The 27,923-nt window shown below is 36.7% G+C and overlaps 2 protein-coding genes and 2 long non-coding RNA genes across 6 annotated transcripts; 2 read left to right on the top strand and 2 right to left on the bottom strand.

Moving 5' to 3' along the window:
- The first annotated feature begins 22 nt into the window (after nucleotides 1–22).
- lmod1b (leiomodin 1b (smooth muscle)) lies at nucleotides 23–5,670 on the top strand. Its single transcript, XM_065241288.2, has 3 exons — nucleotides 23–1,224; nucleotides 2,009–3,682; nucleotides 3,842–5,670. The coding sequence occupies exons 1-3, from the start codon at nucleotides 955–957 to the stop codon at nucleotides 3,866–3,868; spliced, it is 1,971 nt and encodes a 656-aa protein (XP_065097360.1). The 5' UTR covers nucleotides 23–954; the 3' UTR covers nucleotides 3,869–5,670.
- An 844-nt stretch (nucleotides 5,671–6,514) lies between these two features.
- On the top strand, nucleotides 6,515–12,780 carry timm17a (translocase of inner mitochondrial membrane 17 homolog A (yeast)). Its single transcript, XM_065241287.2, has 6 exons — nucleotides 6,515–6,613; nucleotides 7,824–7,923; nucleotides 8,055–8,118; nucleotides 9,109–9,237; nucleotides 11,666–11,776; nucleotides 11,908–12,780. Exons 1-6 carry the CDS (start codon nucleotides 6,588–6,590, stop codon nucleotides 11,976–11,978), a joined length of 501 nt encoding a protein of 166 aa, XP_065097359.1. The 5' UTR covers nucleotides 6,515–6,587; the 3' UTR covers nucleotides 11,979–12,780.
- A 1,605-nt stretch (nucleotides 12,781–14,385) lies between these two features.
- On the bottom strand, nucleotides 14,386–16,939 carry LOC141280712 (uncharacterized). Its single transcript, XR_012335000.1, has 5 exons — nucleotides 16,784–16,939; nucleotides 16,111–16,189; nucleotides 15,874–15,937; nucleotides 15,181–15,281; nucleotides 14,386–14,591 (listed from the first exon to the last, which is right to left on the bottom strand). It is a non-coding gene; the product is annotated as an uncharacterized lncRNA (long non-coding RNA).
- Nucleotides 16,940–17,008: 69 nt separating this feature from the next.
- Nucleotides 17,009–22,865, bottom strand: LOC135718917 (uncharacterized). Of its 3 annotated transcripts, XR_010520931.2 has the most exons (7): nucleotides 21,896–22,865; nucleotides 19,372–19,480; nucleotides 18,937–18,986; nucleotides 17,714–17,776; nucleotides 17,554–17,625; nucleotides 17,343–17,429; nucleotides 17,009–17,049 (listed from the first exon to the last, which is right to left on the bottom strand). It is a non-coding gene; the product is annotated as an uncharacterized lncRNA (long non-coding RNA). The 3 variants fall into 3 exon arrangements; XR_012335073.1 differs by lacking the exon at nucleotides 17,009–17,049 and having other exon boundaries at nucleotides 17,057–17,429; XR_010520932.2 differs by lacking the exons at nucleotides 17,009–17,049; nucleotides 21,896–22,865 and adding an exon at nucleotides 21,462–21,689 and having other exon boundaries at nucleotides 17,057–17,429.
- Between the last annotated feature and the right edge of the window lie 5,058 nt (nucleotides 22,866–27,923).

Genomic DNA, 27,923 nt, shown 5'->3' with positions numbered 1-27,923 from the left:
CACTGGGGCGGTTCCCCTTCAAAAATGACACCTTTGCAACTAGAGAGTTCATATTAGTACCTGAAAGGTACATACATTTTAAAAAGGGAAAAGTTGATCAACTTTAAAAAAAATGTGCTTTTAATTGGTAACACCTAACAAAAAAATCACTTAAATAAGTTTTTACTTAAACATTTAAGTTGGGAAAAAACTTTTTTAAGTGTTACCAATTAAAGTCATTTTTTTAAATGGATACAACTTTTCACTTTTTACAGTGTATTGGTACCAAATATCTTTAAATGGACCTTCTTAAAAGGGCACTGCCCCATTGACAGCTTGGGACCGTTTTTGTACCATTTTTCCTCTACACTGTAAAAAAGATTTGTTGTTTTAACTTTTAAAAAGTAAGTGTTTGTGCTGCCTTAAAATGTTGAGTTAATTCAACAAAAAAGTTGTCAACTAATATTTTTATGTCGAATTAACTCTGAATTAAATCTTAAGGTAGCATGCACAGTTACTTTTTTAATTTAAACATTAAATCTTTTTTTAACTGTAAACAATTTTTACATACTGTGATAAAAATAGTCTGCTACAAGAAGGCTGATTTTCTTGGTGACAAATAGGAAGTAACAGTTTGTTTCTTGGATGCTTTGGTGTTTTAGTAAACCATGGCCTTCCCTATTGCCTTTAAAGGACTATGTACCCCCATCTAAATATGGTCATGAGCTCGCAATGGATTTCAAGGAATGTCCAAGCACCACAAACTTGCACTGATGGTCCGTAGTGTCTCCAAACAACAGGGTCGTTTACATCTAGCGGGGCTTCGATTTGATTCATTTCTCTTTCCCTTTCTAAACTGCTATCTCTGTCAATTGATGGATTTCTTTAAAAACTAAAAGAAGTAAAGGATATCTGTAGCAAATTTGATAAATTTTTTTATTTATCCAATTTAAGGATCCTTACTTCAGCCCAGCCATGTCCAGGAGGAAGGTGAGAGGGCTCACTAAAACCGGTCGACAGGTGAGCGAGGACCCAGACCTCGACAATTTACTGTCAAACCTGTCACCTGAAGAAATGGAGGAGCTGGAGAAGGAAGTTTCAGTGGTGCCAGATCCAGATCCAAGTGAAATAATCATTGTGGACCAAACGGATGCCAAAGAAACTGCAGCGGTTATAAAGGACTCTCAGTCGGGCAGCAGGGCAGATGGTTTTAGAAAAAGCTTTCAGAGGAATCTATCCACAGAGGTATGAAGAAAGATTAAAACATTTACTTTTATCTGAATCTCTGACTTTTAACATCCCTTTTAAAGTCAACAATAAAGTCAGTATATTCAAATTAAAGATAAGGCACAAATAAATAAATTTAAAAAACAAGACGTGCCATCTTAGGTCCAGGGTATGAACTGTGGATTTATGTATCATTTTTGCTTGTCTTTGCATCTTGTCCTGAGTAAAAGCTATCTTTTTATATATATATAGCTTTTACAAATTGCTTATACATTGAAAGGAGCAGTAGAATTGTTACTTCCATCCAACTTTCAGAGTGTATTTAATTATTTAAAGACAAAAGCTTTTGTGTCTTTCTGGAGTTTGTAGATGTTTCTATTTAAAAACAGGAGCAGAAAAGATTTATATAATAGATTATCTTCAGATGTTTAAATCTCTGCTGCTTCTAAATGTTGGAATTGCTTGGTTGGTCGCTCCTTTGCTCACTTCCTTTTAAGGACAAGACTGCCAAGCCTGGAGCTTTCCACTGAGAAATAGTTTGGCTCACAAATCAAACACTCAGGCACTGTGTAAGTTTACATGTTCACTGCGAAACAACTGAATGTTGAATGCGTAATGTAAACATTTAATACGCATGCACCGCATACACTTTTTGTGCAGCCATCTGGGTCAAAATGGTACTGACAGTTCTGACAGTTCAACGTTTTGTTGATAGGCCTCAACTCCTAGAATTTGTCTTGTATGTGACCCTAAAAATGGTTGAGTTATCCATAACTTCCATTATGTACTGTTTCATCCTCAGGGAGAACCGAAGAAGGAAAGCCGTAAACAGGAGTACATCCGTAAAATGGGCCTCAGCCAGGAGAAGACCTTATCAAGGTCTAATAGCAAAGATGGAGGTTTTCAGAGACAATCCAGCATTACCAGCCCCTCTTCTTTTCCGAAAAAAGACGGTAGGATGGAAGACAGGAACAGTAGAGTCACAGAGGAGACCAAAGGCGACAAAGCTGGCCCGTGTTCCCTTTTCAAGAAGGATGAGGAAATGGAGAGGGAAAGAGAGAAAGAACAAAACAATGGAACTAAATTCAAGGAGAGAAGAGAGATGAGGGAAAGTAGCAGCAGCAAAACTAAAGAATTAATATCCAAGCTTCAAGAGAAAAAAGATGATAGTAAAGAGAAAAGTTGGAAAGAAGACATTCGGAAAAGGGAATCTACAGACAGTAGAACAAAGGAGATGATATCTAGGATACGAGATAAGGAGGTGAAGGAAAAGGAGAGAAGGGAAGAGAGGAAAAGAGATGAGATCAAAACAAAATTACCTAGTTCGAGGTTAGAGGAAAACCAAAGTCAGGTTGTTGAGGAAGAAAAGGACAAAGAAGAAAATCAAATGTCTAATGGAAGGGAGAAAGTGGAAGATAAAGGACCAGATGATAAAGAAAAAGAGCCTGAAAAGATGCAAACGCATTATACAACCTTGACAGATAAGGGAAGAGGGAATGTTGTGGAACAAAATGAAAAAAAGGAGGTTTATGAGAAAAACAAAATTGAAAACCATGTATCGAAGACTAAAGAAGAAGAAGAGGAAGATGAGTCAGCGAGTATGTTTGATGAAGATTTGGAGAGAGTTCGAAGTAACGATTCGGAGATGATTGAACTCAACGTAAATAATTCTGAGGTCATAAAAGCCAAAACGCTTATTCAGTTTGCAGAAGCCTTGAAGAACAACACACACATCAAATCGTTTTCTTTGGCTAACTGCCGTGCTGATGACCACGTGGCTTATGCTATCGCAGAGACCTTACGCAATAACAAAAGCATTACTAGCATTAATCTAGACTCCAATTTTTTAACTAGCAAAGGCATCATGGCCCTGATCCATGCCCTTCAGCACAACTCCACACTTACTGAACTACGCTTCCACAACCAGCGACACATCTGTGGAGGAAAATCAGAGATGGAGATGACCAAAATCTTGAAAGAGAACACGACTCTTCTGAAGCTGGGCTATCACTTTGAGTTGGCCGGTCCTCGGATGACCATGACCAATATTCTCAGTCGCAATATGGACCGGCAACGGCAAAAAAGGCTGAAGGAACAAAAACAGGCTCAAGGACAAGCTGGAGACAAGAAGGATACATTGGAAGTTCCAAAAACTGGCTTTGGTAAAGGCTCCCCCAAAGCCTCTCCCAAACCATCTCCTCTACCATCTCCCATACCCTCACCCGCTCCGTCACCGAAGTTGGCACATAAAAGAGGAGGCGGTGGACCTGGTGGTGGACCACCACCCCCACCACCACCACCTGGAGGCCCACCACCTCCGCCTCCAATGATGGATGGAGACTTCCTGAAGAACTCCCTAACACCGGTTTCACAGAGGAAGTTTGAAGATAAAACTGGTGGAAAAGGTGGAGCTCAAAACTCAAGGGACCAACTTCTAGCTTCTATTAGGACGACTAATATCAAAAAGCTCAAAAAGGTAACCAGCTGTTTCATTTTATCCCTAAAGTCTAATAATGTAAATACGTGTCACATCTGTGTTTATCAATATTATATAAGAAGTTAAAACCACAAGTATTCTGTAAGTTTCCCATATTGTCTATAATGTTTGTAAGCACTTTATCTAATGTTTTTACAGGTTGCAGTACCAAAGCTTTTGCAATAAGTGGTAAAAATGTATGAAAATGAAAGGACAGACATCTCACGGACCTTGAGAAGATCACCACTCAGAATCTTCCATACAGAGTCTTATTTCTGCCCAGTGGTTTGAAAGACAGGCAAGGACTTGTATATCATTCAATGCACAGCTTCTGCCCAGGAGTCTTTGTATGAAATACACTGGACTATAGAAAAGAGTAAAGCATGATGCAGTCATGGGTGCTCAGAGGCTGAAATGGTCTATGGGACTGCAGAATTGATGCCTTGCTTGTCATTTGCACTAAGTGAGTCATTTCAAATGATTGATGGGTGAGTGTGTATGTGTGGTAAAGCATATGTGTGTATGAGAAGATGCTTGTGTGGTTTGTTTCTGCAGTAGAATTTAAGTGTATTGAATAATGAAAGAAGTAACAATTACCTGGAATTTATTGTATCATTTTGGGGATGTTTCAAACGAAAACTCTCATTGATAATAGCATAAAAGAGGAATTTTAATTGTAAGTCTTTAAAATGTATACATAAAGTTATTTTTTCAGTATAGATTCTACAAATTATATTTTAAATGGGATGACCAGTGTTGGGGGTAATGCCTTACAAGTAACTTGCATTATGAAATAATATTACCTTTCTGAAGTAACGAGTAAAGTAACGCATTACTTTTTAAATGTACACATTAATGTTTTAGTTACTTTTAAAAAAAAAAGTAATACAAGTTACATTTTAGTTTAATTAATTCGATTAAAAAAAATTAATGTACTGAATTAAAATAAACATGGTCACATTATGCACTCTATGCATACACGCTTGTGTGGAAAGAGTTTAAGTCAGAAACTGAGATGGCAGGCCAGAGCTCGACATTTTTGTGATGAAATATGCAATTTCTAAATGCAGAAGTTTTCAGTCATAAAAAAAACCTGCAAGGCCTGAAAAAGCAATGCAAAAGTAACTTTCCCCAACACTGGGTATGACTGAGTGAAATGTTTGGAAAATAAGTGTTTAGGAAAAATTGCGATGATGCATGAACTTCCGATCTATGTCTATGTAATTGCATAAGCATACTTTAACATATTTATTTTAAGTTTTCTTTTGAACATTTTCAACATTTTCATGTAAGCCATACAGTCTAGCATATATATGTGAATCACTGTCAAGTATAATTTCTAATTTCTACCATCCATTTATACTTTTTAGACAGTGTTAAAGAGTGTTATTTTACTGGTGAATCTCTGCACAAAATGTTTATTGTTCCTCACATGCTTGTTAAAGAATTCAATGTATCTTCATGCTTGTACAAAAATGATCTCAGCTTCTTAAAGAGCACAGATGTGGAAAGTTTCATCAGAAAGTTCTGCTGAATGAAAATAAGTATCATTATCCATTTGTCTGATAAAGATTAGAATGGTCCAACAAAAACACTTTTGCTCTCAGGTCATTTAACTACATCACAGATTTTGGTTCTGTCTTAGATCAAGACAAACTATGTAAGATTATTCTAAAGTCTTGTAATCCAACGAAATAACAGGCATTATTTTATTATTTATTTCTTATTTTCTGTTATCTGACTATTTGATTATTTTAATAATTACATTGCCATTAAATTTTGCATTATAAACAGATGATCCTTAAAACAGACTGCATGCAAGTTCTGAACCATGCAGTGAATGAATGAATTTGAATCATAGTGAATTGGTCTTCACGTGGTATAACAAGCAGATCCTGATAATGCTTCCAGACCAACAAAGAGTCCCTTAAGCCGTAAAAAGCCATTGCTCTTACACATCATTGTATTCATGTGGCCTAATTCTCTGCTCATTAGCTCATTTTGTAACTTGAATAAAAAATTATACATAAAACCTATAAAAGAAGGTTTAAGAAAAATAAAGCAAAGCATATAAAGTCAAGTATTCATCTGCACTGGATCTGTAAATTCATTGTAATCAGTGAGGATTATAAGTATTATGGTCCTTAAAAGTTTTATTTGTGCTCATTTGAGAAGTGGCAGATGTTTGGATTACTTGTAAACCAAAAGCACCATGTGAAACTCGGGTCAGTTACTCAAAGGTCTGTTGTATATTCTTTTCAATGACTTTTGAAATGGATTTGAAGTCTGTTGATTGAAACCACAGCAAGCTAGTTTATATTCTGATTGCCCTCTGTACTCATGAAATGTCTATATTTGGTAATTTCTCAATGTAGGCCCGGCAGCATCTCATTCCTTTCCCCTCCTAATAATGGGAACTTAGCCAACAGCCTTTCGGACTAAGACCAATGAATGTAGGATAAAAAAAGGAAACAGAGAGATTATGCCTAATCACTTTGGTTATAAGAGAGCTGAGACATAAATATGATTTCGTATGAACAGATGTTTTCCAGTATGAGGCTCGGGGAGGTCAAGATGCAAAATTTCACGAAGTTGTGTTATATATTTTACACACAAGTGCATTCATAAAGTACTGCCACTAGAGGCAGCGATAGACATACAAAAGCTAAAAGAGCACACGAAGAAAACTGATAGGCGTGTTCTACTTCTAAAGGCGCTGGGCAAACCGATCGCGCTATGATATCAAAGTACCGCGAGAGCAATTCGAAACGTGTGTTCTCGACTCCCTCTCGCGGCACTTTGATGTCATATGTTTGCGCAGCGCTGCAAGAAGTCGAACAGTCCAAAGTCATCCGCCGCAACAGCACGTGTCTAATTACGTCAGCAAGAATTGGATAAGAAGAAAATGGAGGAGTACGCGAGGGAGCCGTGGTAAGCCGACAACCTGATTCAACTTGTTATTTTAACATTTTGAATACTATCTTTATCAGTCTGCAGAACGAACACAATGTCTCTTAAAATGTATACTGTAAAAATCGTTTGAGGCACGAAATATTGTGTTATTGTCGGTTCGATGTATGCTCGCAAACTAGCTCATCGTCCTTCAGTTGAAGGCTTCATGCTGCCTGTCAGTAGAGCACATGACCTTGCTCTGCCGGCATCTGTAATAGATTAAATGTTTTTATTAATATTAGAAAAAAATGTGAGCTTATTATTACTATATTTCGCTTAAATGCTTTAAACTGTGTAAAATAATTCCACAAATATAAAATTAAGCTCTGTTTAGGAAGCTCTTTAGATTACCTGACCAGCAGACGTGAACAAACAAACACTGGAAATGTGTAAAACAACTTATTCGTCTTGATTATTTTAAATATTTAACGTTACCATGGTATACGTTTATTTACCATATGCCAAATCACATGCAACAGTACGTTACTGTTATGCATTATAATACTTGTAAAACTGTGGTAAAATAGCACTTTGAATAGCACTTTTACATGTTTAACTAACTTTAAAAACATTTATTTTTCATCTTTCATCATTTTAAAGTTTTTATCAGTAAAGGCAGTAAACTTTTACATATTGTTACCTGTTATTAGACCTATTTTATTTTACTAGTACATAAAACACATCTGTCCATTTTCCATGAGTTTTTCCATTTATATATATTATATATATATTTTTAGTAAGTGTTTTATTTAGATTATGAAATATTTATTAACATTAATAATGTATTATTTTTTAAATAATAAATTGCTTTTCATCAACTCACGAACCCTCTGCAATTTCCTCGCGAACCACCAGGGGTTCTCCAGTTTGGGAAATCTTTTACTAATACTATATATACAGTATTCAATAAAATCAACTTGTAGAAAATGTATAAACTGTGGTACACTTTAGTATTACTGTAGTAAGGTTTATAATAGTATCTAGTAGCTACTGTATTTTTTCATGTTATTTTTTGAAGTACCATGCAATTCTCTCTCAACATCATGTTATTTGAATTTGTTAACCATTCAGTGATCCCCCATGGGAGTGTGTTTCCATGTTATTTTTTTTTACTGTACTATGGTACAACCACAGTAGATGTAGTTCAACAGTAGTGTATTATTGAGTGTCCTGTACTGTTTTTCCTCAGCCCCTGGAGGATAGTGGATGACTGTGGTGGGGCTTTCACCATGGGAGCCATCGGTGGAGGGATCTTTCAGGCAGTCAAAGGTTTTCGAAACTCTCCTGCTGTAAGTAATTCTCCAGCCTGCAGATTGTTTTTGTGCATTTTTAAGTTCCTTTTATTTTAATGGCCTGCTTTGCTTTATCGGCCCCATAAAATGATGCTGGTGTGCATAATGACATTTGTAAATCTTTTCAGGGGGTAAATCACAGACTGAAGGGTAGTTTGACTGCTATAAGGACCAGGGCTCCACAACTAGGAGGTAAAGTTCAAGTTAAACATTTGTTATAGGCATGCCAAAATTGATTAGATGTTGGGTAGGGATAGGATTGCATTATGCATGAAAAAAAAACTCTTTTCATTGTAATCTAATTTGATGAATGTGTTTGGGTGTGTCAGCCTGTGTCTTTGAAATCTAGGCTAAAGTCTTATAATCTAATTATGAGATAAGGATCTTTAAAGTTTGATTTTACTCTTTGTTTTTACATTGATTTTAATCCTTGACATTACTCAGTCAATCAAAGTTATATTTTCACATAATGTAAATGATTTTATGCAGAAAATGACTTTAAAGGGTTTTAACAGACTGGGGCACACATGTTTAATACATTATTGTCTGTGTTGGTGATAGACTGAGATATTGACTATTTAAAGAGGACATTTTAACAAGACTTTAAGATGTAAAATAAATCTTTGGTGTCCCCAGAGTGCGTATGTGAAGTTGTAGCTCAAAATACCATATAGTTAGATAATTTATTAATATTGCCACTTTTAGGTGTGAGCAAAATGTGCTTTTAAATGAAAATGAGCTGATCTTTGCACTAAATTGCAGTGTGGTGGTTGGATGGTGCAGATTAAGGAATGGTATTATCCCCTTCTGACATCACAAGGGAAGCCAAATTTCTATGACCTATTTTTTCACATGCTTGCAGAGAATGGTTTACAAAAACTAAGATACTGGGTGGTTATTTTTCATATTTTTTAGGTTGATACGAGCACTAGGGACCCAATTATAGCAATTAAACATGGAAAAGTCAGATTTCATGATATGTCCTCTTTAAGTGAACTTTAAGTTGTTGTTTTTTTCATGTTACAATTTCTGTGGATATCTCTTGTTTGTGATATGTTTTATGTGATATTATTTATATCATGGTTTTGTATCAGGTATCAGTCACTATCCTCGCTAGACTTATTGATCTGGCGCATTATTTTAAATCCTTGAATATAAATTAAATACTTTGTCCGTGGCTAGGGAGCTTTGCTGTGTGGGGTGGACTCTTCTCCATGATCGACTGTGGACTGGTGAAGGTGAGAGGGAAAGAAGACCCCTGGAACTCAATCACAAGTGGAGCAATGACAGGAGCCATTTTAGCAGCAAGAAGTAAGTCAAATCCCAAAAATGTTTGTTTAATGATGTTATCCCATACACAGAGTTCCCACGGGTCCTTGAAAGTTTGTGAATCTGAAGGGAAAATTTCAAGGCTCTGGGAATTTTTTGAAAATATACATACATGGAGACAGGTCATTAAAAGTGCTTGAATCTATTTTATGCAAGAAGTTTTCTGTAAAGAAAATCAATATTATTCCCTGTGTAGTGTAGGATAATATCATACAAATTCTAGACTTTTTAAGCACACGTGCTAAACTGTTAGCTTTAAAGCTTCACTGTGTAGGATCTACTCCCATCTAGCGGTGAAATTCTATATGACAACCAACTGAATATTCCTTTCTAGCCCCCTAGTTAACATGGCTTCCAGTAGCTACAAAGCAAAAGCAATAAAAAAAATGAACAATTTGCAATGTCCTTTGCCTGTGATCTGTCAAAGCACACAGATTTATGTTAAACATGGAAAAAGTCTGATTTTCATGATTTGTCCGCTTAAAATCACATACAAAAAGCAACCATAAACGTAGCTTAGACACTCCTTTTTCATCGACGCGAATCACGTTTACACTTGGTGTTTAAATCCGTCTCTTTTTGTCCATTTTCGACCGCTTCTCTCCAGATTACTGAGGGGATGGTCTGTGGACTAGATTTAATCATGAGCGGGAGTAATGACGGGTTTAAATGGACGCAAACTAATATTATGTCAGAGTCCAATGCTTATGTTTAAGTAAACATGTTACGTGTCCGTGTATATGTAAGAGCTTTCTCTGATATTGCTGAAATAAGATCGCTCAACTTTCACACGCCTGTAAAATGAAACGAAAGATGCGCAGATCAGCGGCGTTAGTTTTATCAATGAAAGTCTAAAAATAGGGCTGTCACCGTGTGTTTGTGCTAGAGGTCAGAAAAGATGAAAAACATTTATCTCAGTACCTCAGATTACATAAATGGGCGGAGAGACGGCGTGTGACTGTTCGAACACATTAAACCACATGCGTGTTTACACTAACAAGTGTTATGCATAACCATTCTATAGTTAGCCAAGGAACTATAAAACTTCAAGTTTACAACAAGGATGTATAGATGTAAACGAATATGCTGAATTACCTGTGGAGAAGATAGAAAGTAGGCAACTTCGGTGTCCCTTGAGCCCCATCTTGGAAACTAACATTACTCCAATATTGACTTTGGTCTTGTTGTTTTTCCTATCGCGTTGTCGTTTTAAATCCCCTTTTCGCTTCCTTGGCGACGTGTTTTAATGTCCTCGAAAATAGGTCTTCAACAGGCTTTCAAATCTGCCTCAAATTAAAGCATTAGATCGCAGGATGATCACGGTGTGCAGCTGTTGTTGAATCCGAAGGATTCAGTGTACACAGGTCGCATATGCGGGCTACATACGTCATAAAGCCTGGTTTATTTAAATTAACTGAGCATTAAATTCGCAAGTCATAAGCATATTACATCAATTTACAGTTAACTAAGAATAATTGTCAGCTTTATAATTGTTAATATTCTGAAATAATACTGTCTTGATGACGTATACCGCCTACACATGCAACCCCGGGAGGTTTCAGCTAGCGGCCAGCGAGAGTGTAGTCTGAAAGCGCGAAAGGCGGAGCTTGAATTTCAGGAATGTCCCTCGTCGGCCACTGTATTTCAAAGATGGAGGCACAACATGGATTCAGCCAGTCGAGCGACTTGACCGTATGTATTTTAAATAGCAGATTCTACACTTTTTTTTGCTAAGAATTAACTCAAAAAAGTACACAGTGTAGCTTTAAATACTTATATCTTCTGTATGGGAATTTTGATTCATAACAAAATGCTTTTTTGCAAAGTTGTGTTTGACACATGAAAACGTCTCTGGTTGCGTATATGTAACTTTTGTTTCCTGAGAAGGGAACGAGACGCTGCATCTTCCTTGCCATACTTCCTGCGTCCCTGTAACACCGTCTTTGGCAATATTTCAGATAGGGATATACACTAGTCAACATTTGAAGTGGATCAAAACCTTTTCTAAAAGTTTTCTTAAAACCAATATCCAATACCCGTTCTTGTTTTAGGACAAATTTGGTGAATGTTTTTGATCCACTTCAAATGTTGACTACTATAGTTCCTTTCTCCCGCGTCACCCTGTCTTTGTCGTTAAGCCCCTTGAAAGGGATCTGTAACAATGTATCAAAAGGTAACACAATGTAACCTTGCTCTCACTTGAAATTTGTACCCCATTTAGTCCTTGAATTTGAGGGTAGTGGACATGGAAAGTCCTTGAATTTGAAGTTTACTAAAGTGTGGGAACCCTGCATACACTGTATATTTGTACTCTGATAAGGAAGACTTTATATGTTTTTATAAATGAGTCCTTTTAAAGGAAGGACACCCTGATTTGTATTAAATTGGTGTTCATCATCTCTCATTACAGATGGGCCAGTGGCTATGGTTGGCTCGGCAGCAATGGGAGGTATACTGCTTGCATTAATAGAAGGCGCTGGAATTCTCCTCACAAGGTTCGCCTCATCACAATTCCCAACTGGTAAGTGTACCAAGATGTCCATTGGTGATTGATCAGAGTGTTTGATTAATTGTAATATGTGATTGGTTAATTAGGTAACCAACCAATATTTTGTTAATTAAAACAAAAATGTATTGTCACCTTTTCTATAGGTCCACAGTTTGCAGAAGAACCTGCTCCAATGCCTGCTTCTTCGTTTGGGGACTATAGACAGTACCAATGAGAAACCTTTAAAAAGGCTTTTTCCTATTCCATGAACTCACCTGAGACACTGAAGTTTAAAATGAGGACCTGTATGACTCTCATTTATCCACACAGCATGCACGAATGACTGTGATGAGAGAATAAGGAGGGGCAGACTTGTTTCTGTGTTCGTCTGCTGTATGCCTTGTTATTTTCAGCCTTGTCATTGGCCCATGGGTCACCCTATTTAAGTCAAAGGAAACCTCTTGTAAATCAGACCGGTGTTTTGATCCACTTCTCCCCATTTTTTTTTTTTGTATGATTGACTGTTGTGTATTTGATGATGCTGATGACACGTGTCATGTTTGAAAACTAAGTTATGCAAGGTTGTTTGAGTTGAGCCCAAATCAATTGGCTGTATAAAGTGGATGTTTGTGTGCGTGTGAATGCATTGATTCCATTGTGTGCTTGCAGAAGAGTTTAATACATGCCTGTGTACTGACTGTTTGCCTTAATGTTAACATTCTCATAGGCTTTACCAAGATCTTATATATATAGCTGAGTTTTTAATTGATTGCTCTTTGCCAAACCCTTACGCGCAGACTATATTTCATCAAAGTTTACTCTTTGATATAACTATTTATTTTCTCAGTGTACAACTTCTCGGTTTCAATGAATTATGCTGTATTGTACTTGAAATGGTTATCTACAGTAAATATTAAAAACTTTTGTCAGCCAAGAATACAACAGAAAAGGATGAATGGACAGAATTAAGCATCTCTTGTGTTGGCTGTATGAGCCAATGAAGCTGAGAAACATCATAAATAAAATAGTTGTTACTATTGGGAAGATGTGATTTTTCAGTGCTAACCATATTCACAATGTTGGTCATAGAATATGACAAATTAAATGTAGAACTAGTTAACAATTTAAATGGATATGTTAGATAAGCAATAAAATTGAAAATGTCCTAGTATTGTCCACTAGATGGAGGTATATAATTACACTAGTGGTGTAACTACATTGTAATACACAAGCTTTCAGACGTATTGTTTGTTCTGGGTGTTGTTGCATTGACAAATTAATGTACATATTTTAATGATGTAGATTAATTTATTTAATATTCTGCAATCCGTATTTTTGTTAAATACATTCAAGTTCAGTTTTTAAAAAGGTCTCATTATTACCGGCTTACCAATTCACAACGGTAAGCTTAAAATAATAAATACCGTACAGCATAGAGTGAACTGTTGAGTGCGATTTCGCGGCAAATATTAATATTAGCGTGACGTCGTCTGATTTCAAGGCCTACGTAAAGATAAGTTGTAAGTAATGTGCAATGCATTGTTTCAAACAAAGACAGAAGTCACGGAGAACAGCTACGAAAAGTTTGACGGAGAAATATGATCTGGAATAACCCACAGTCTGAAAAGGTTCTTCTGTCAATGAGAAGGACAATTCGACGGTAACGTTAGGTCTTTGTGGAGAAACGATAATAATTTACAAATCTGTTAAATTCCCAGATAGCAAAACCACACTGGGGTGGTTCTGGCCCACACCTACCATGCGATCCACCCCGGATCCATCTCACGGACATGGTCCAGTGTCCAAATGCACAACGGGCCAAAAGTGATCAGGATTTGTTTCATGGCTCTGCACCAGAGATGGGTCAGCCCTGGCCCACTCTCGTACCAAAACAGTAAAACAACACTGGGGTGGAGCTGGCCCACACATACCGTTCCATCCGCATCAGATCCGTTTAACTAACACGGTCCAGTGTCCAAACGCACATCGGCCAAGAAGTGGTCAGGATCAGTTTCACGAATCTGAACTGGAAATGGAACAGAGCTGGCCCAGTCCCGCATAGAGATGCGGCACAGATCCGCGTACCAGATCAATGCCAGCTATGCCTTATTTTTGGGATTTATGGCCTATGTGATGTTTAGTCTTTCATGTGTTTAGGCTACCTTATATTTAATTACCCTACAGTCAGAAGCAATAATCATAGGCCTCCATTCACATAAAGTACACATGAAATTTTCAGAATGTATATAAGCTAACAACCATAGCACTTGTCGCTTGGTGTAGGTCTTTAGGCATTAAACACATTAAAGAACACATTATTTGTGGACATGAGCAAAAAAGAAGCATGTTCTGATTTAAGACTTTTATTTTTTTAACTATAATAACAATTTCAAAATACTTTATTATATAAAGGGATAGTTCACCCAAAAATGAATATTTAGTCATTTACTCCCTCTCATGTTTCAAACCTGTATATCTTTCTATGTTCTGCGGAACACAAAGATATTTGAAAGAATGTTTTTAAAAAGCAGATCTCACAACCCATTACTACAATTGTAAAAAAAATGATTATGACAGTTAATGGGTTGTGAGAAATGCTTGGTTACAAACATTATTCAATCTTTGTGTTCAGCAAAAATAGAAATGTATACAGGTTTGAAACACGTGGGTAAGAAAATTATAACAATTTTCATTTTTGTGTGAACTATCTCTAACACATTACATCTGTTTGGCTTATTTTTTGTATTCACAACCCCTAGCTCTCTTCCTGGAGCGTGCTTGAGGTGGTCTGCCATAGCTGCATCGATTTCCGAGTCCGTGGCTTTTGGGCTCCACCTCCTCACAGCATCTGAGGGAAGAGAAGAATATGTTTCTTTTTAAAATAAATACAATTAAACATTTGAGGTAAATGACATGCACTTACTTTCAAAATCTTTATGGTCTACAGCTAAAATTATATATATATAATTTTTCAGAAATCTTGTTTTTTGGTTGTTCAACTGCAGTTGGTTTGTTTTGATTTAAACCTTCATAACTTAAAAAATACAGCTAGGTAGCACCATATAACAAGATAATAACATGATAACAGAATAATAAACATGTTTTGACAAAAATGTTAAAAACGGAGTTATCTCGTTTTGCAATGAAACTCTTCATATATATATATATAAATTATTGTATAAAAGATGTTATGCTTTAAATAAGTGTTAGATCAGTTGTGAGACCAACAGCATTTGTACCCTTGCTCTTCAATCCCACTGTGGTGCCCTTGAGAAAGACCCTAAACTAGGTGTGTAACTGTCAAAAAATGAACAGGATATTTCTGATAAAGACAGGTGAGCTGTGATGTCCCCTAAATACATAAATCATAGTAATAAAAATTACATCAATATACAAGAACAAGAGTTTTTTTTAGATCAACATATTCCCCAAATTACCTTGAATAACATAATACAAAGGTGTGCCTTTAAAAGACTTATTTTCCAGATGTCCACCACCCCTCATATTGAACTTTGCCATAAGACAATTAGACATCATTCTGTGAAAGAAATGTAAGATTACTTCACCTTAGACAAATTACCTTAATGGTCAATAAATTACAATTAACAGTAATGTGCAACATAGCAATTGCATGCAATGTTCAAACATACTCACAACTACTCATCTACCATGTAACATGTGCTATAAACAATATCCTCATCAATAGGTTTTGGTGACAAGTAATGGCTTACACCAGGGGTGTCAAACTCAGTTCCTGGAGGGCCGGTGTCCTACACAGTTTAGCTCCAACCAACTCCAACACACCTGTTTGGAAGTTTCTAGTAATCCTGAAGACCTTGATTAAACGCATCAGGTGTTTTTGATTAGGGCTGGATCTAAACTCTGCAGGGACACCGGCCCTCCAGGAACTGAGTTTGACACCACTGGCTTACACTGAAATTATGATTTGATTTCTTGTTTTCAGTATGGCTGACTGTTTGAGCCACTACGAACTTTAATAGTTCTGAACAAGTGATGTGTGACAGATTAAATCCTGAATTTAAGTAATATAAATTGCTGGGTTAATTATGGTTGTAATCAATATTCCTGCAATATTATGCAGGATTACACAATTCAAGGGAAACACATACCTGTTCATAACGTTGTTCATGCAGTCTCTGATAGAATATCCACCAGCTCAGAAAGTTGCTGGACCTAAATGTGAAAACAATTGAAATAATGTTATAGAAAGATAGATGTAAATATATATATATATTCTTTATATCACAACTTACACAGATCAACTTGTTATCAACATCTTTGATGTATTCATAATGCATTCATAATGCATTCATAATGCAAAATACACGTCATATAGCATTTCTTACTTCTTGCATTTGAAGCTAAGGCCATAGGTGAAGAATCAGGTAGTCTCCATCCTGTTATTTTTTCGTTGTGTTACCTCACCTGTACAAATATAGTTAATTATATGGTAGTGTAAAATATTAACAGTAAATCACTTCACAGTGTAATACTGCATTAGTTATGAAATCAGATGGCTGTACTTTAGGTCTTTGTGGTTGAGCAATGACAGACATTATAAGCTCTGTATTTGTAACTATTAACTGAAATTCAGAGAAATGTACATGTTTATACTCTAAGCTGTGTTGTCACTAATGTAGTTTCCAGCGATGCATGATAAATCGCATGCGATATCATGCGCATCTCGTCATTGAAGCCGGTTCCTTGATTAGTAGTAAATTGCCATCACCTGCTTTCAGATGGAGCAGCATTTACTACACAAAGCTGAGGTTAACTGACAAGCTGGTCCATATCGCATGTATTGCAGGAGATGCGTCCCCGATAATTAATGCGAAATTGCCCCAATTGTCAGTGAACTAAGGCTTTGTGTAGTAAATGCCGCTCCATCTGAAAGCAGGTGATCGCGATCATGGAACCAGTTTCACTGACAAGATGTGCAATGACAATCACATGCGATATATTGTGCATCCCTAGTAGAATCTGCTTAAAATAAGATGTGACTGTAAAGTTCTCACATACAATGGGATGCTCTCTGGGATTGGAGTGCCTTCTGGTACTGGGGCGTCAATCCAGAATTTGGTATTGTAGACAATACTATATAGACATTAAAAACAAAAGGAGTGAAAAATGACAAGTTATTTAAGGTAAGAAAGGACACATCAATGAATGAATAACGCCATAACTGTACAATTACAAAAAATCCTCTTTAGGTGTATGACAATACACAAGAAAACAATACTCTGCCTGTTTCGGTTGTCTGGAAGATGGCTGTGCATTATGTCACCCTGCAAAACAAATTACACCTTGCATGTAATTTCATTAAGTACAATAAACATACACACGCACAATGTATTTAAAAAAACATAGTAGTGTAAAATATTAAAATAAATCACTTTTTATATCAAAGTTTTGGGATATTATGTTGACATTCAGGCAAAACCCTGATGGAATAAATGTTTACCTATAAATGAGAATGACATTATAAAGTCAAAAGTGTATGCACTTTGGAGCCAAGCAACGTGTTTGTATAGTGTGGGAATGCACCAAAAAAATAACAAAAAGCATCAGTAGCACGTACGTCTCATAGTGTCACAGCTTATTCTAGGGTATAGATCAATCACATCATCTTGATACCGATGTTTACTGTCATGAAGTGTGCCATCACCTGTGTAAACAAAATACACCAAAACAATTTATATAAATTTTTGAGTTTCATATCGAAATATATAAAAGTCCTTTTTGAAAGCATGATTCTTTTTCAAAGTAAAGCAAAGCAGTCAAAAACTTACAACTTAATGTAGGGTAGACAAAGTCAGGGGTCGGGCACGTCTCATCCAAGTGTGTTGGACACAAAACTTGATCTTTAGCACAAACAAGAAGATATGACACATTAGAACATTAACAAATATGTAGACTGACTGTTTAAACCATATCTACAGTTTGCCATACCTTCTTTTTTATTGTTTGTGGAATGTGCAACATCTTCATTTGGTTTGTGTTGACCACCTTCAACTGTAAACAAAATGAAATTGTAATTACTGATATTAGGGCTGTCACTTTTGAGAAAAATCAAATTCGAACGGATTTCGAATATCAAGCAATGTATCCGAATATATTCGAATATCTAGGCTCCGCCCCCCCCCATGCGCATCAAAAACCCACCGTAATGGAGATTCAATCACAAAATTATTAACAGTGACAGTCATAAACAGGGTTGTCTGGATTACTTTTTTACTTAATGTTTGAAACAGCAGGTTATCAACTTATGAATAACAAACTTATATATATAAAAAAATGATTCAGAACAGTTACAAACAATAACGTGACAACTTAAATAGCAGCAGGAGTATATAGGCAGACGCAAACGGAATTCGCGCCCCCAGATTTCGGCAGAAAACTCCGCGGAATTCCGCGGATTTAATGCCCGTCATTGACAAGCACACATATCCCGCGCTAGAGCGTGTTTGTGACCAGAACTGTCACTGACAACAAGCACACATACAAAGCCCATCCCGCGCGTTTGTGAGCCGTCATTCACAAGTACATTAACCCTGCGCGTGCTGTTTGCTTGCCCGTTTTCAATGATAGAGAGCACAAACCCTTTGATACTTGAAATGAAATTAAACTTACCGCTGATTTAAGCAAATCTCACTTGTCGTCAATGTGACGCGCGACAGTCAGCACGTGATCATTTCAAATCCGTTTACAAGACAAATGCTGTTGTTGTTTAATATAAAGTTTACATTGCATTGTAAAAATTATGAAATTATCTTCATACATGCTTATTTCATAATGCGAACGTATTAACACAAGCTTTTTATACTGCTATAATATTTAACACTATAAACAATATGTCATTTTATATACAAACTATAATTCTATCTTGACATGCACATTAGGTTCATGTTGGTCCCATTTTCCCTCTCTTGCGCACAGTTGCCGTCGTCGGTCTCACTCTCAGCATTCTTACTGTTACGAGGTGTTACTGTAAAAAATGCGCTACACATGGCATTTAAAAAACCGGATGGTTTATTTATAGTTCGAATACGGATATTTCACGTCATGTTCGAATGCATATTCGAATATCGAATAAAAAGTGACAGCCCTAACTGATATTAACCCCACAAATACCAACTCCTATGTGTTTAAGTGTATAAAACTGAGGCATTTACCTGGCTTTTTACAGCTTGTTTATTTTTATTTGGATTAGGTTCTGCTCTTCCTTTGTACAAAACAAAAGCAAAGGAAGTTAATCAAACACTTATGCTGAGCTTTTAATACAGAACAGTATTTAACATTTTACATGTGCAATGTGTAGGCAATCAAATCATTCCATCATGCCAAATAACTTTTCTCTTTCAGATGTTTTAATTTCTGAAAGAAATTCTCAAAGGCTACATATATAAGCTAAAGTAATAACTTTGACTCTATCATTAAATATACTTTATACTATGGTATAACATGTGTAAGTTCAAAGTACCTTTTAGCCTATTAGCTAATTTTAGCCATACTCAGTGTGGACAATTCTGGCAATGTTTATTTTGGTTCATTTGTGTCAAACAAGTAAAACTTAACCACGTTAATCAAATAATACAAAATGTACTTACCCAACAGTAGATTTTATATAATATATAGACAAAACTCCTTAGTAAATTCCCCCTCTCCTCGTGGTTGCATGCAGAGGATTTTTTATGTCATGATGGACTATAAATGCACCTGTAAAAGACATGCATCCAATTCACATCAGGGTATATATTGAAGTACACGTAGCTAAAAGTCAAAGTAACAATTATACATGTAACCCCATAGAACTATAGACATGTACAAATGTATCTGAATGCATTTTTATGACATGTTTTTTTTTTTTTCATATTTTCACCAATTTATGCCGTCATACCGCGACTATTTTTGGCCAGGGACACGACGTTGCCGTCGGACCAATGTTTGCTGGGTAACTAGAAAAATGTATAAATTTCTATTTTTCTTTTTTCATTTTATAAATGGAAACGATAAATGAAAATTCGATTTGTTTTTTCATTTTTGGTTTTTAATTTTAAAACGAATATGGAATGGACGGAAGATACCCTGATTCACAACGCGTGTCAGACGAACATTTGGAAACCCAAACAAAACAGCACAGGCAGTAAAAGACAGAATATAATGCATGCACATTGCACCGTGAAAGCTTTAGCCAGAAACCTTTATGCTGATATTACTCAAACAGAAAGCTGCATCCTCCGCAGGTCGCATATGCAGGATGCATACAGTACATCATCAAGCCTGCTTTATTTCAGTTAATTAATCATTACATTCGCAAGTCATAAGCATATTACAACAATTAACTAAATTTAAATACAGCTACTATTAACTAAATATAATAGTGTAAAACTTTATAATTGTTAATATTCTGTAACAAGACAGTCTTTATGACGTATGCAGTTTACAAATGCGACCTCCTATGCAGCCTTTTGTTTAAGAAACCTCCAAGAGAAAGGTTCATTTATCAAATGTTATTTTAAAGTATTAAAAACATCGTTGTTTTAGAATTTTTCGAACGAAATGGTTGGTAATTACTTCACGATAGCTGATAGCGGGATGGGGCAAACTGTTCTAGGATTTCATTCTTATGGGGGCTTAGCCCTCAGTGATTATGTGAAGAGAGCATTATGATGCCTTTTTGCAAATTGGGACCAGTATTATTATATTAATAAATTCATGTAGGCTACATATACATTACTCTTCTATATAGTTCCAAGCCCTTATTATTATTAACCTAATACAAATAAATAAAAATTCTCTTGAACAGATATAAAAGGTATAAAAGTTATTTATTACTATTATTTATTATTGTGTATCTTGAATTCAAGTTCATGTATACTATATGTATATTCAAAGTTTAATGAATACTAACAATTTATATGAGAATTTATATTTATACGAGTCAGACTGTACTTTTCGGTATACATTATAAATCAGTTTTACTTTCCAGATGTATCATGCATGCTTCTAGCATGCATAACCATATTCATAAACTTACTAACAACAACCTGCAGTGATTCTAAATATGACTGTAATAAATCATACATGACCCCTTTAGTTTCTGATCGGAAAATAAAAGCTGTTATGTTTTAAAACAACATAAGGGTAAGTAAATAATGGAATGATGTATATTTTAGGGGCTAATAATAATAACATTTATCATGACTATGAAACTGCAACAATCACTTTATCATCTCCTAACGTTACCTGTCTCTGACCTCAGTCTCTCTAACTCTTTCTCCACCTGTTTGCTCTCCTTTCCAGCATTTAAAAAACGTTATATATACATCTATAAAAGCGAACAAGTCACTGAATGTTGTTTATAGTCTATCTTATTTGTGTGTTTAATTTCGTGGGTTAAACTCATTTGACATATTTCTCAATTGCACATTCGATAACTTAGCATCATATTATTCACAGCTGGTATTACTGTTAACTAGAAAAAGGTACAAATATAGACCTTGTAGTATTGCAAAATGTCATGACAACGGCAAACTTTAAACGGCACGGCTTCAGTATGCAAAGCAGTTTTGAATTATAAACGGGGGATACCAACCTATTATTATCTCATTTAAGACGGCAAATATTCTTATATATTTTGTAGACATGACTGCACTCATACAGGTTAGCAAACAAATTAAAACATTAGCGAAAATACCTTCTGAGCTTCCACGCTGGATATTTTATGAAACAACTGCTCCCTCTGTGTGACCTGAAGCACAGGCGCTCGAGCTCTCCTCCACTGACGGTTACGACGCATGCGCAGAACAGCAAAGCTAATCAAATGCCTCATAAACTCGTAATTTTTTTCTAAATGTCTTGCATTTTGCGTTTTTTTAATAATTATCTTCGAATTAATTGTTTTTACAAATAAATAAAACTTCAGAAAAATATAGCCTATTAGTTTGGTAGAAATATTAAGACTAAGGCTAAGATGACGGCAGGGTGGCTGGAGCCCCACTTAAAAGGGTCTAGAACCGCCCCTGGGGCAAATTACAACTTAAAGCAGAAACTTGCAGTCCCATAACACTATATTCACCATAATCACACCATTGCCAACGAAATATAGTATTAAAAAATCAATATACATACCCATGTTGCCATCCATTATGTGCGCCAGTGCCGTTTTTTCCCACGATGTTCGCAACTTTTTTTCTTCCCAGGATGGCAATACAGCTTGGACCATTGCACTTGGATAGTGGACAGTTGCTAATGTATTATTTTGTTATGTGGTAAATCTTCCATTTTGAGACAAGCCTATTACTTTGTTAGTGAATTTATCATTTTTGTGTAGGCTACGTGCAAGTGTTCCATTGTAAGATTTAACAAATCAGGATTTAATAACGAAATATGGCATGGGCACCCCCACAAAAGTTTCATTTGATCTATTCCAACGGTTTCTGGCTATAATCCGTGGTACGGATGAGGGCCAGATCAGCATAACGTCTCTCAAACGGACGGACCTCACTCACTTCGCGCGTTCGGCTCTGTTCAGTAAACCAGAGTGGAACACACAAGTTTGGAGGTGGTTTGGGTCAATATTACAGATGTGGGCCACATCAGGGAACTGTCTTTCTGGAAGCTTTGGTTCTGATGTGGTAAGTGGATCTGGCCCAAATCTGCTGACTGTAGAAAAACAGCACTGAAAAGTCTAACTGGCACATATACTGAGCCAATTAGCTTAAATTTAGTGTAGAAATGAAGTGGCCATGGGCACATAGTGCACCCTCATGTTTCTAAATTTGTGCCATTACAAAATACTTTTATTCTACAGCAGCCAGCTAGTTGACTTCTCTGTTCAATTACCACCTGCTCCTTCTGCCCATATCCGTATCACAGGTTTGGGCCAAATTAGTGTTTTGTATTTTAAACGCATCTCCTGACTTCCGGTTGAGTTGCGGAAACCGGACCTGGAACAAATCTGTAAATCGATGAAAAAACAGCTTTGCTAGCAGAGCTGAAATCTTATCAGGTGCAGATCTGGCCCACAGTCAGATACCGTATGTCCGCTACAGACGGATCTAAAGGCTTTCATGCGGATCCGGTCCAAAGGAAATTGCTATCTGGGTTGCTTTCAAAAGTCAAATCTGGCAGTTTGTAGGTTTCTTGAGCATTCTCTGCTTGTGCGATAACAATACAAAGTTACTTTTTATAGACGTTTGGACCCATGCGTAATCGGCGGTAACGCACCTCGCCCGAAGTTAACTTCTTGGGCTTGTTCGACTTCATGCGGCGCCGCAAGAATGAATCGACAACCAGATGACGTCAAAGTATCGCGAGAGTGAGACGAAATATGATTTCTTGAATCATTCTCGCGGTACTTTGAAGTCATCCGGCTGTCGGTTCTTGCTGCACCGCATGAAGTCGAACAAGCCTATAGTCTGTGCTTGCTTGTTTATCGATCTGGCTAGTGACCAAACTGACCTCTGAAACAAATACCTTGTGGAAAATAAAAAAGTTTCTGTTTCCAAAAGACGAGGGGTGACAGTGAGGACAGTGCTTTGCGGATTTGGCAGCCAGGCAAGAATTTACGGATCTGTAAGTTAGCTATATTGTATACATTCATTTTACACAGTAACGTTAGCTTAGTGGTTGATACGCTTTAGCTAATATTTAAATTAAGGTCATTTGCTTGTTATTTATTTAGCATGTTATCAGAAATAATGTACACTAGAGAGCAGTGGCGGCTGGTGACTTTTTTTTCGAGGGCGCACGATGCGAAGTTCATCACATGTATGTAGCCGTCATGTGTGTGGTTCGTTATTTCAAAATATGTGTTCTTGCGTCGAGTTAACCTGTGCATCACGTGTTTTGTCAAAATAAAATAAGTGCCTCTTGCAGACGCGTCTGAAGGGTTTATGATAAAAAAGACGCCGGTGTTTGCCAGATTCTCACATAATCTCATGCATAATCATAGTTTACTGTAAAGGGAGTGTCTAATGTGTATTTTGTGAACGTGAGCGTATCATAAACGGTTTTAACACATGTGCAGCAGGCACTTATTTTGACAAAACACGTGATACATGGTTAACATGACGCCACAAACACATATTTTGAAAACACGAGCAACACACATGACACTACGCCACTGGTAGAGAGACTGTTGAGACTGAGGTCTACAGGAAGTTATGTTTGGTCCACAAAGTCTTTTGTTTATGTTGTTGCTGCTGAAATTGTCTAAAATATAGATCTTTCTTTTTTATTTCAATTTCAGTGTCCTTACAAATTACTTTCCAAACAAGTCATTATCTTTGACCTTATTACCCTTCAGTTAAAGACTAAAGTGGTTTGGCTTTACTTTTATTTACACTCCAATCTCTTTCAGTAAAGTCATGTCTCCTTTAAAAGGCTCCGGTCCTTAATGCCTCATCCTGCTTGCTTGTAACTTTGTTTGGAGACAGCAACTGGGAAGAAGGTCAAATCGTGTTGCAAACACCTCATTAATAATTTAAGCCAGCCAACATGACTGGTTGCTAATCTACATAGGTCCCAAAAAGAGCTGCAATTTATAATTCAAGGCTTTTGAAGGCACTGTGGGAGCGTAGCCTACTTGATTGTATACAAGAGCATTGAACAGGCACTCAAGATCTCTGGTTGAAAGACTCCTAGACATTGGTTGTTGGAGTTGTGGTGGGTCTGAATGAAGGAGAGAGTCTGTGTTTGGGTTAAGTTAGGGGAGGTAATACAAATGTGTCAATTTTAGTTGAGAAAGAAGAAGGCTTACAGCAATAAAATATTTTAAGGCTTGGCATAACTAGAAAGATGTATATATTTTATAATAAAAATAACCAAAATATTTAGTTTTTTATATATATTTTTATTCTTGTTTTGTCACAATTTTAAGCCATCTTAAGGGCCTCCTAATTGGGCCCACCTCCTTGGCTGAGAAACACAGCTTTAAAGTATATGTCTGTCTATGTTTCTTATTTTGTTTAATGGGCCTTGTAAAACACAGTTGGATACACTGTTTAGTATGTAGGATGAGCATCACACAGAATTAACAGGCTATCAAAGAGACTCCTAATTAGATGCCGCTGTAAACACGTTTTCCCCATCAGAGACCCGCAGGCCCTCTTGCTTTTTGTCTGGTAGCATATGCAGCTCCCGCAGGCTTTACCACCAGATGCACACTAACTACCACTTGTTATTCGTTGCCCTGCGTGGTATCAATGTTATAAACTGACAGAAGCTGTACATATATATTCAGTAAATTCTGTTGTTATGAAAATCAGGAAGTGCATACGCATGCCTAATTGTTCTTCAGTGATAAATAGTTGAAAATAATCATGATTTATAAATGGATCGTCTCACGGGAAGCTTTTGTATTCAGGAAAGACTACTAATAGTGAATCTGTCACACATTTGTACTGACTTGGCAATGCATCTTTTTCGGCAATGTTTTTATCGCCCTCCTGGTCTGTCCATCACTCTCGTCTGGACGAATGACATTTTCGCAGATGTTTCACAGTCGTGAATGAAATATAATGATACTGCGAAGCTGCACAGAATAACCGGCAGTTCATAAACGTCATATTAACTATTTATGTCTACAATCAGAGACTGTTGAGCGAATAGTAGAAAGCGGAAACAATAAATAAGATAAAATACATCCGACATGACAGTATGATGTAAAATAGACATCATCGCTGTTGGTGATAATAAACCCTAACATGTTTGTCAGAATGCTCTGTATTCAATGAGATCTTGGTATGTGGTTGATTCTTTTAGGAATTGGGCGGTATGTGGACAGGACACATTTTGTGTCAGCCTTTGCTGGTATGCGAGAATCGTTCCTATAATTGAGTATAAATGAGTAAAAATGCATTCCTGAAGTTGGGCTTTAAATTACGATCACGTTTAGTTCTTGCAATTCTGAATATATACATTAGCGCACTTAATACGAACTACTACTAAACCACTCAACCCTCACTGTTTTTTCACAATATTTAAGGCAACACCATTCAGTCCTATTGTAATGGACAGATCGTTCCCTAAGGTAGCCATGGTTACTACAAGGGCATCAACTGATGGATAGAGACGCTCTTTCAGACGTCTAGAATAAAAGAGAGGCAGTTTTGAAGAGGCAATGCAGAGTGATGGAGGAGGGATTCAGATCTGAACAAAATAAAATGGCCATAGAGAATGGACTTCTTTCAGAGATATAGAACGGTCGGTTTAATTTGCACTCTCCCTCACAGACCCGCGCTGACAGCAGACGTTTTTATCAGTAAAGAACACACTGCATGGAGAGAAACACATTCGTTTCAATGCCGAGTCCTTGCCAAGGACAATGGCCCAGCAGGACGGAACATAATAGTTTTTTTTTTTTTAAGAATCAGAGCAAACATTATTTAGCCGTATTTATTTGCCAAGTAAACAACGGTGCACAGTGGAACTAAACATGGCTTTGTGTTGAAGGCCAACAGATGCTCATAATGCAGGCGAAAGTGTTGCAATGACTTTCCTCAAAAAGCTTTTTCTCAGTTCGTAGTACTAACACTAGCAGTCAGACCATGTACATGTAGTCATCCTTTAATAATACTTTTATTAACATTTATCTAGATCATCAAACTTTTTTTTTTGCTGTACAATTCTGTACAGACATCCATACCATAGCTATTTTAGTCTACAATGCATGATGCGGTAAAATATGAAGAAACCCAGCCATTGGTCTATATTAATCTATAAAATGTCAATGTTTCACCCAACTATGGGTTGAAACAACCCAATATTTTTGGAGTGCGTTAAAAGTGTAAGCCTATAGATTAAATGGGTTTTAAAATCATGTCTAAGCTCTTGATTGGTAGTGAAAGTTTTCTGACAAATCAGAAGAATATTTTCCAAAGTCACTTAGCTTTACTTTTTGTGATTTTGGTGTTGTTGATTATGGCAGTGAAGAACTGTACAACAAAATGTGTCCTCAGATGGAATTTTGGTGAAATGCTCACCTTTCCATCTTTATGCTGAGGGACTAAGTGCAGTAGGCCAAAATCTCATGATCTCATTCCTCCTGAGAGAACAGTCATTAATAAATCATGTCTTTTCATTCAGTGATAAGCGTGCACACGTGTGTATGCGTGTCATGTCTTATTTAGAAAAACATTCATGTCTCATGGGCTCGTCCAGCTGCCCACCTACTTATTTCTGTTTTTTAAACCAGTTTTTTTTTAAACCTTAAAATCCCCATTAAAATATTTTGATATGAAAACGTTACCATTGATATCTAATGACGATGTGCTTTAAAACATTTACAATATTTTCACATTGATGAAATTTAAGCATTCAGAACTAGTCTATCACTGTCTACGTTTTTATGACATCACTTCGACATATCGGTAAAAAAACAACATTGGCTTTTTTTTAAAGAGGAAGGAGTCAGAGTCACTCAGTATAGTATGTCCCATCCTAACTTCCTGTTTTAGTGGGCATAACGTCGATCCATTGAACAAAGCTGTGGAAGCACTCAAGTGAGTCTTTAACACTTACTTTGTATTCATATTTTCTGGGGCTTGTAGAGAAGACATGTCACTTATTGCAAATATTACATGTTATTATGCATTTGGTGATCAACTTTGACTTGGCTTGATTGTAATTTAGCCAGTTTCGTGTCAAAAACAGAGAAAAGTTTGGAGAGGTTTTTCTGTAGTTTTATATACATTAATGATGCTGCCTGCGGCCTCTGAGATCTAGAATGTGCTTCTGAGGGGGTGGATGAGTGATTAGATGTCCTCTCATCGTTTGTGCTTCTGTGCTAATAAATAACCTGCAAACGCAAATAAACAGACACATCCATCATAAGTGCGTCCCACAGACAGTGACTGATTTCCGTTTCGGGACTCCTCCTGAGGGTGCTGATACGTGACACAGGCACTTTTATTGTGAGAGATGATGGCTTCCAGTGATCCAATATAGTCATGGGTGACAATATAACTGAGATGTGCAAAGACGCCCTCCCTAGCTGAGTGAGCAGGTGAGTATGTGCCTTCAGTTTTTTATATATTTTACATAACATGGTAGGATTTAAAAGAACAAGACAATTGTGGTATCTTATCTGTCCGTCCGCCTATCTATCCATCTGTCTGTCCGCCTATCTATCTATTTTTTCGTCCACCTTATGGAA

This window comes from Paramisgurnus dabryanus, chromosome 14 (genome assembly GCF_030506205.2).
Source record: "Paramisgurnus dabryanus chromosome 14, PD_genome_1.1, whole genome shotgun sequence".
Lineage (NCBI taxonomy): Eukaryota > Metazoa > Chordata > Actinopteri > Cypriniformes > Cobitidae > Paramisgurnus > Paramisgurnus dabryanus.
Note: the sequence above shows the minus strand (reverse complement) of the source record. Positions and strands in the feature narration are given on the sequence as shown.

Coding starts and splice junctions, on each gene's coding strand:
- lmod1b (XM_065241288.2), top strand. CDS start 955: ATGTCCAGGAGGAAGGTGAGAGGGCTCACTAAAACCGGTCGACAGGTG. Junction 1,225..2,008: donor AGAGGAATCTATCCACAGAG/GTATGAAGAAAG, acceptor TTTCATCCTCAG/GGAGAACCGAAGAAGGAAAG. Junction 3,683..3,841: donor ATATCAAAAAGCTCAAAAAG/GTAACCAGCTGT, acceptor ATGTTTTTACAG/GTTGCAGTACCAAAGCTTTT.
- timm17a (XM_065241287.2), top strand. CDS start 6,588: ATGGAGGAGTACGCGAGGGAGCCGTG. Junction 8,119..9,108: donor CAGGGCTCCACAACTAGGAG/GTAAAGTTCAAG, acceptor GTCCGTGGCTAG/GGAGCTTTGCTGTGTGGGGT. Junction 9,238..11,665: donor AGCCATTTTAGCAGCAAGAA/GTAAGTCAAATC, acceptor CTCTCATTACAG/ATGGGCCAGTGGCTATGGTT.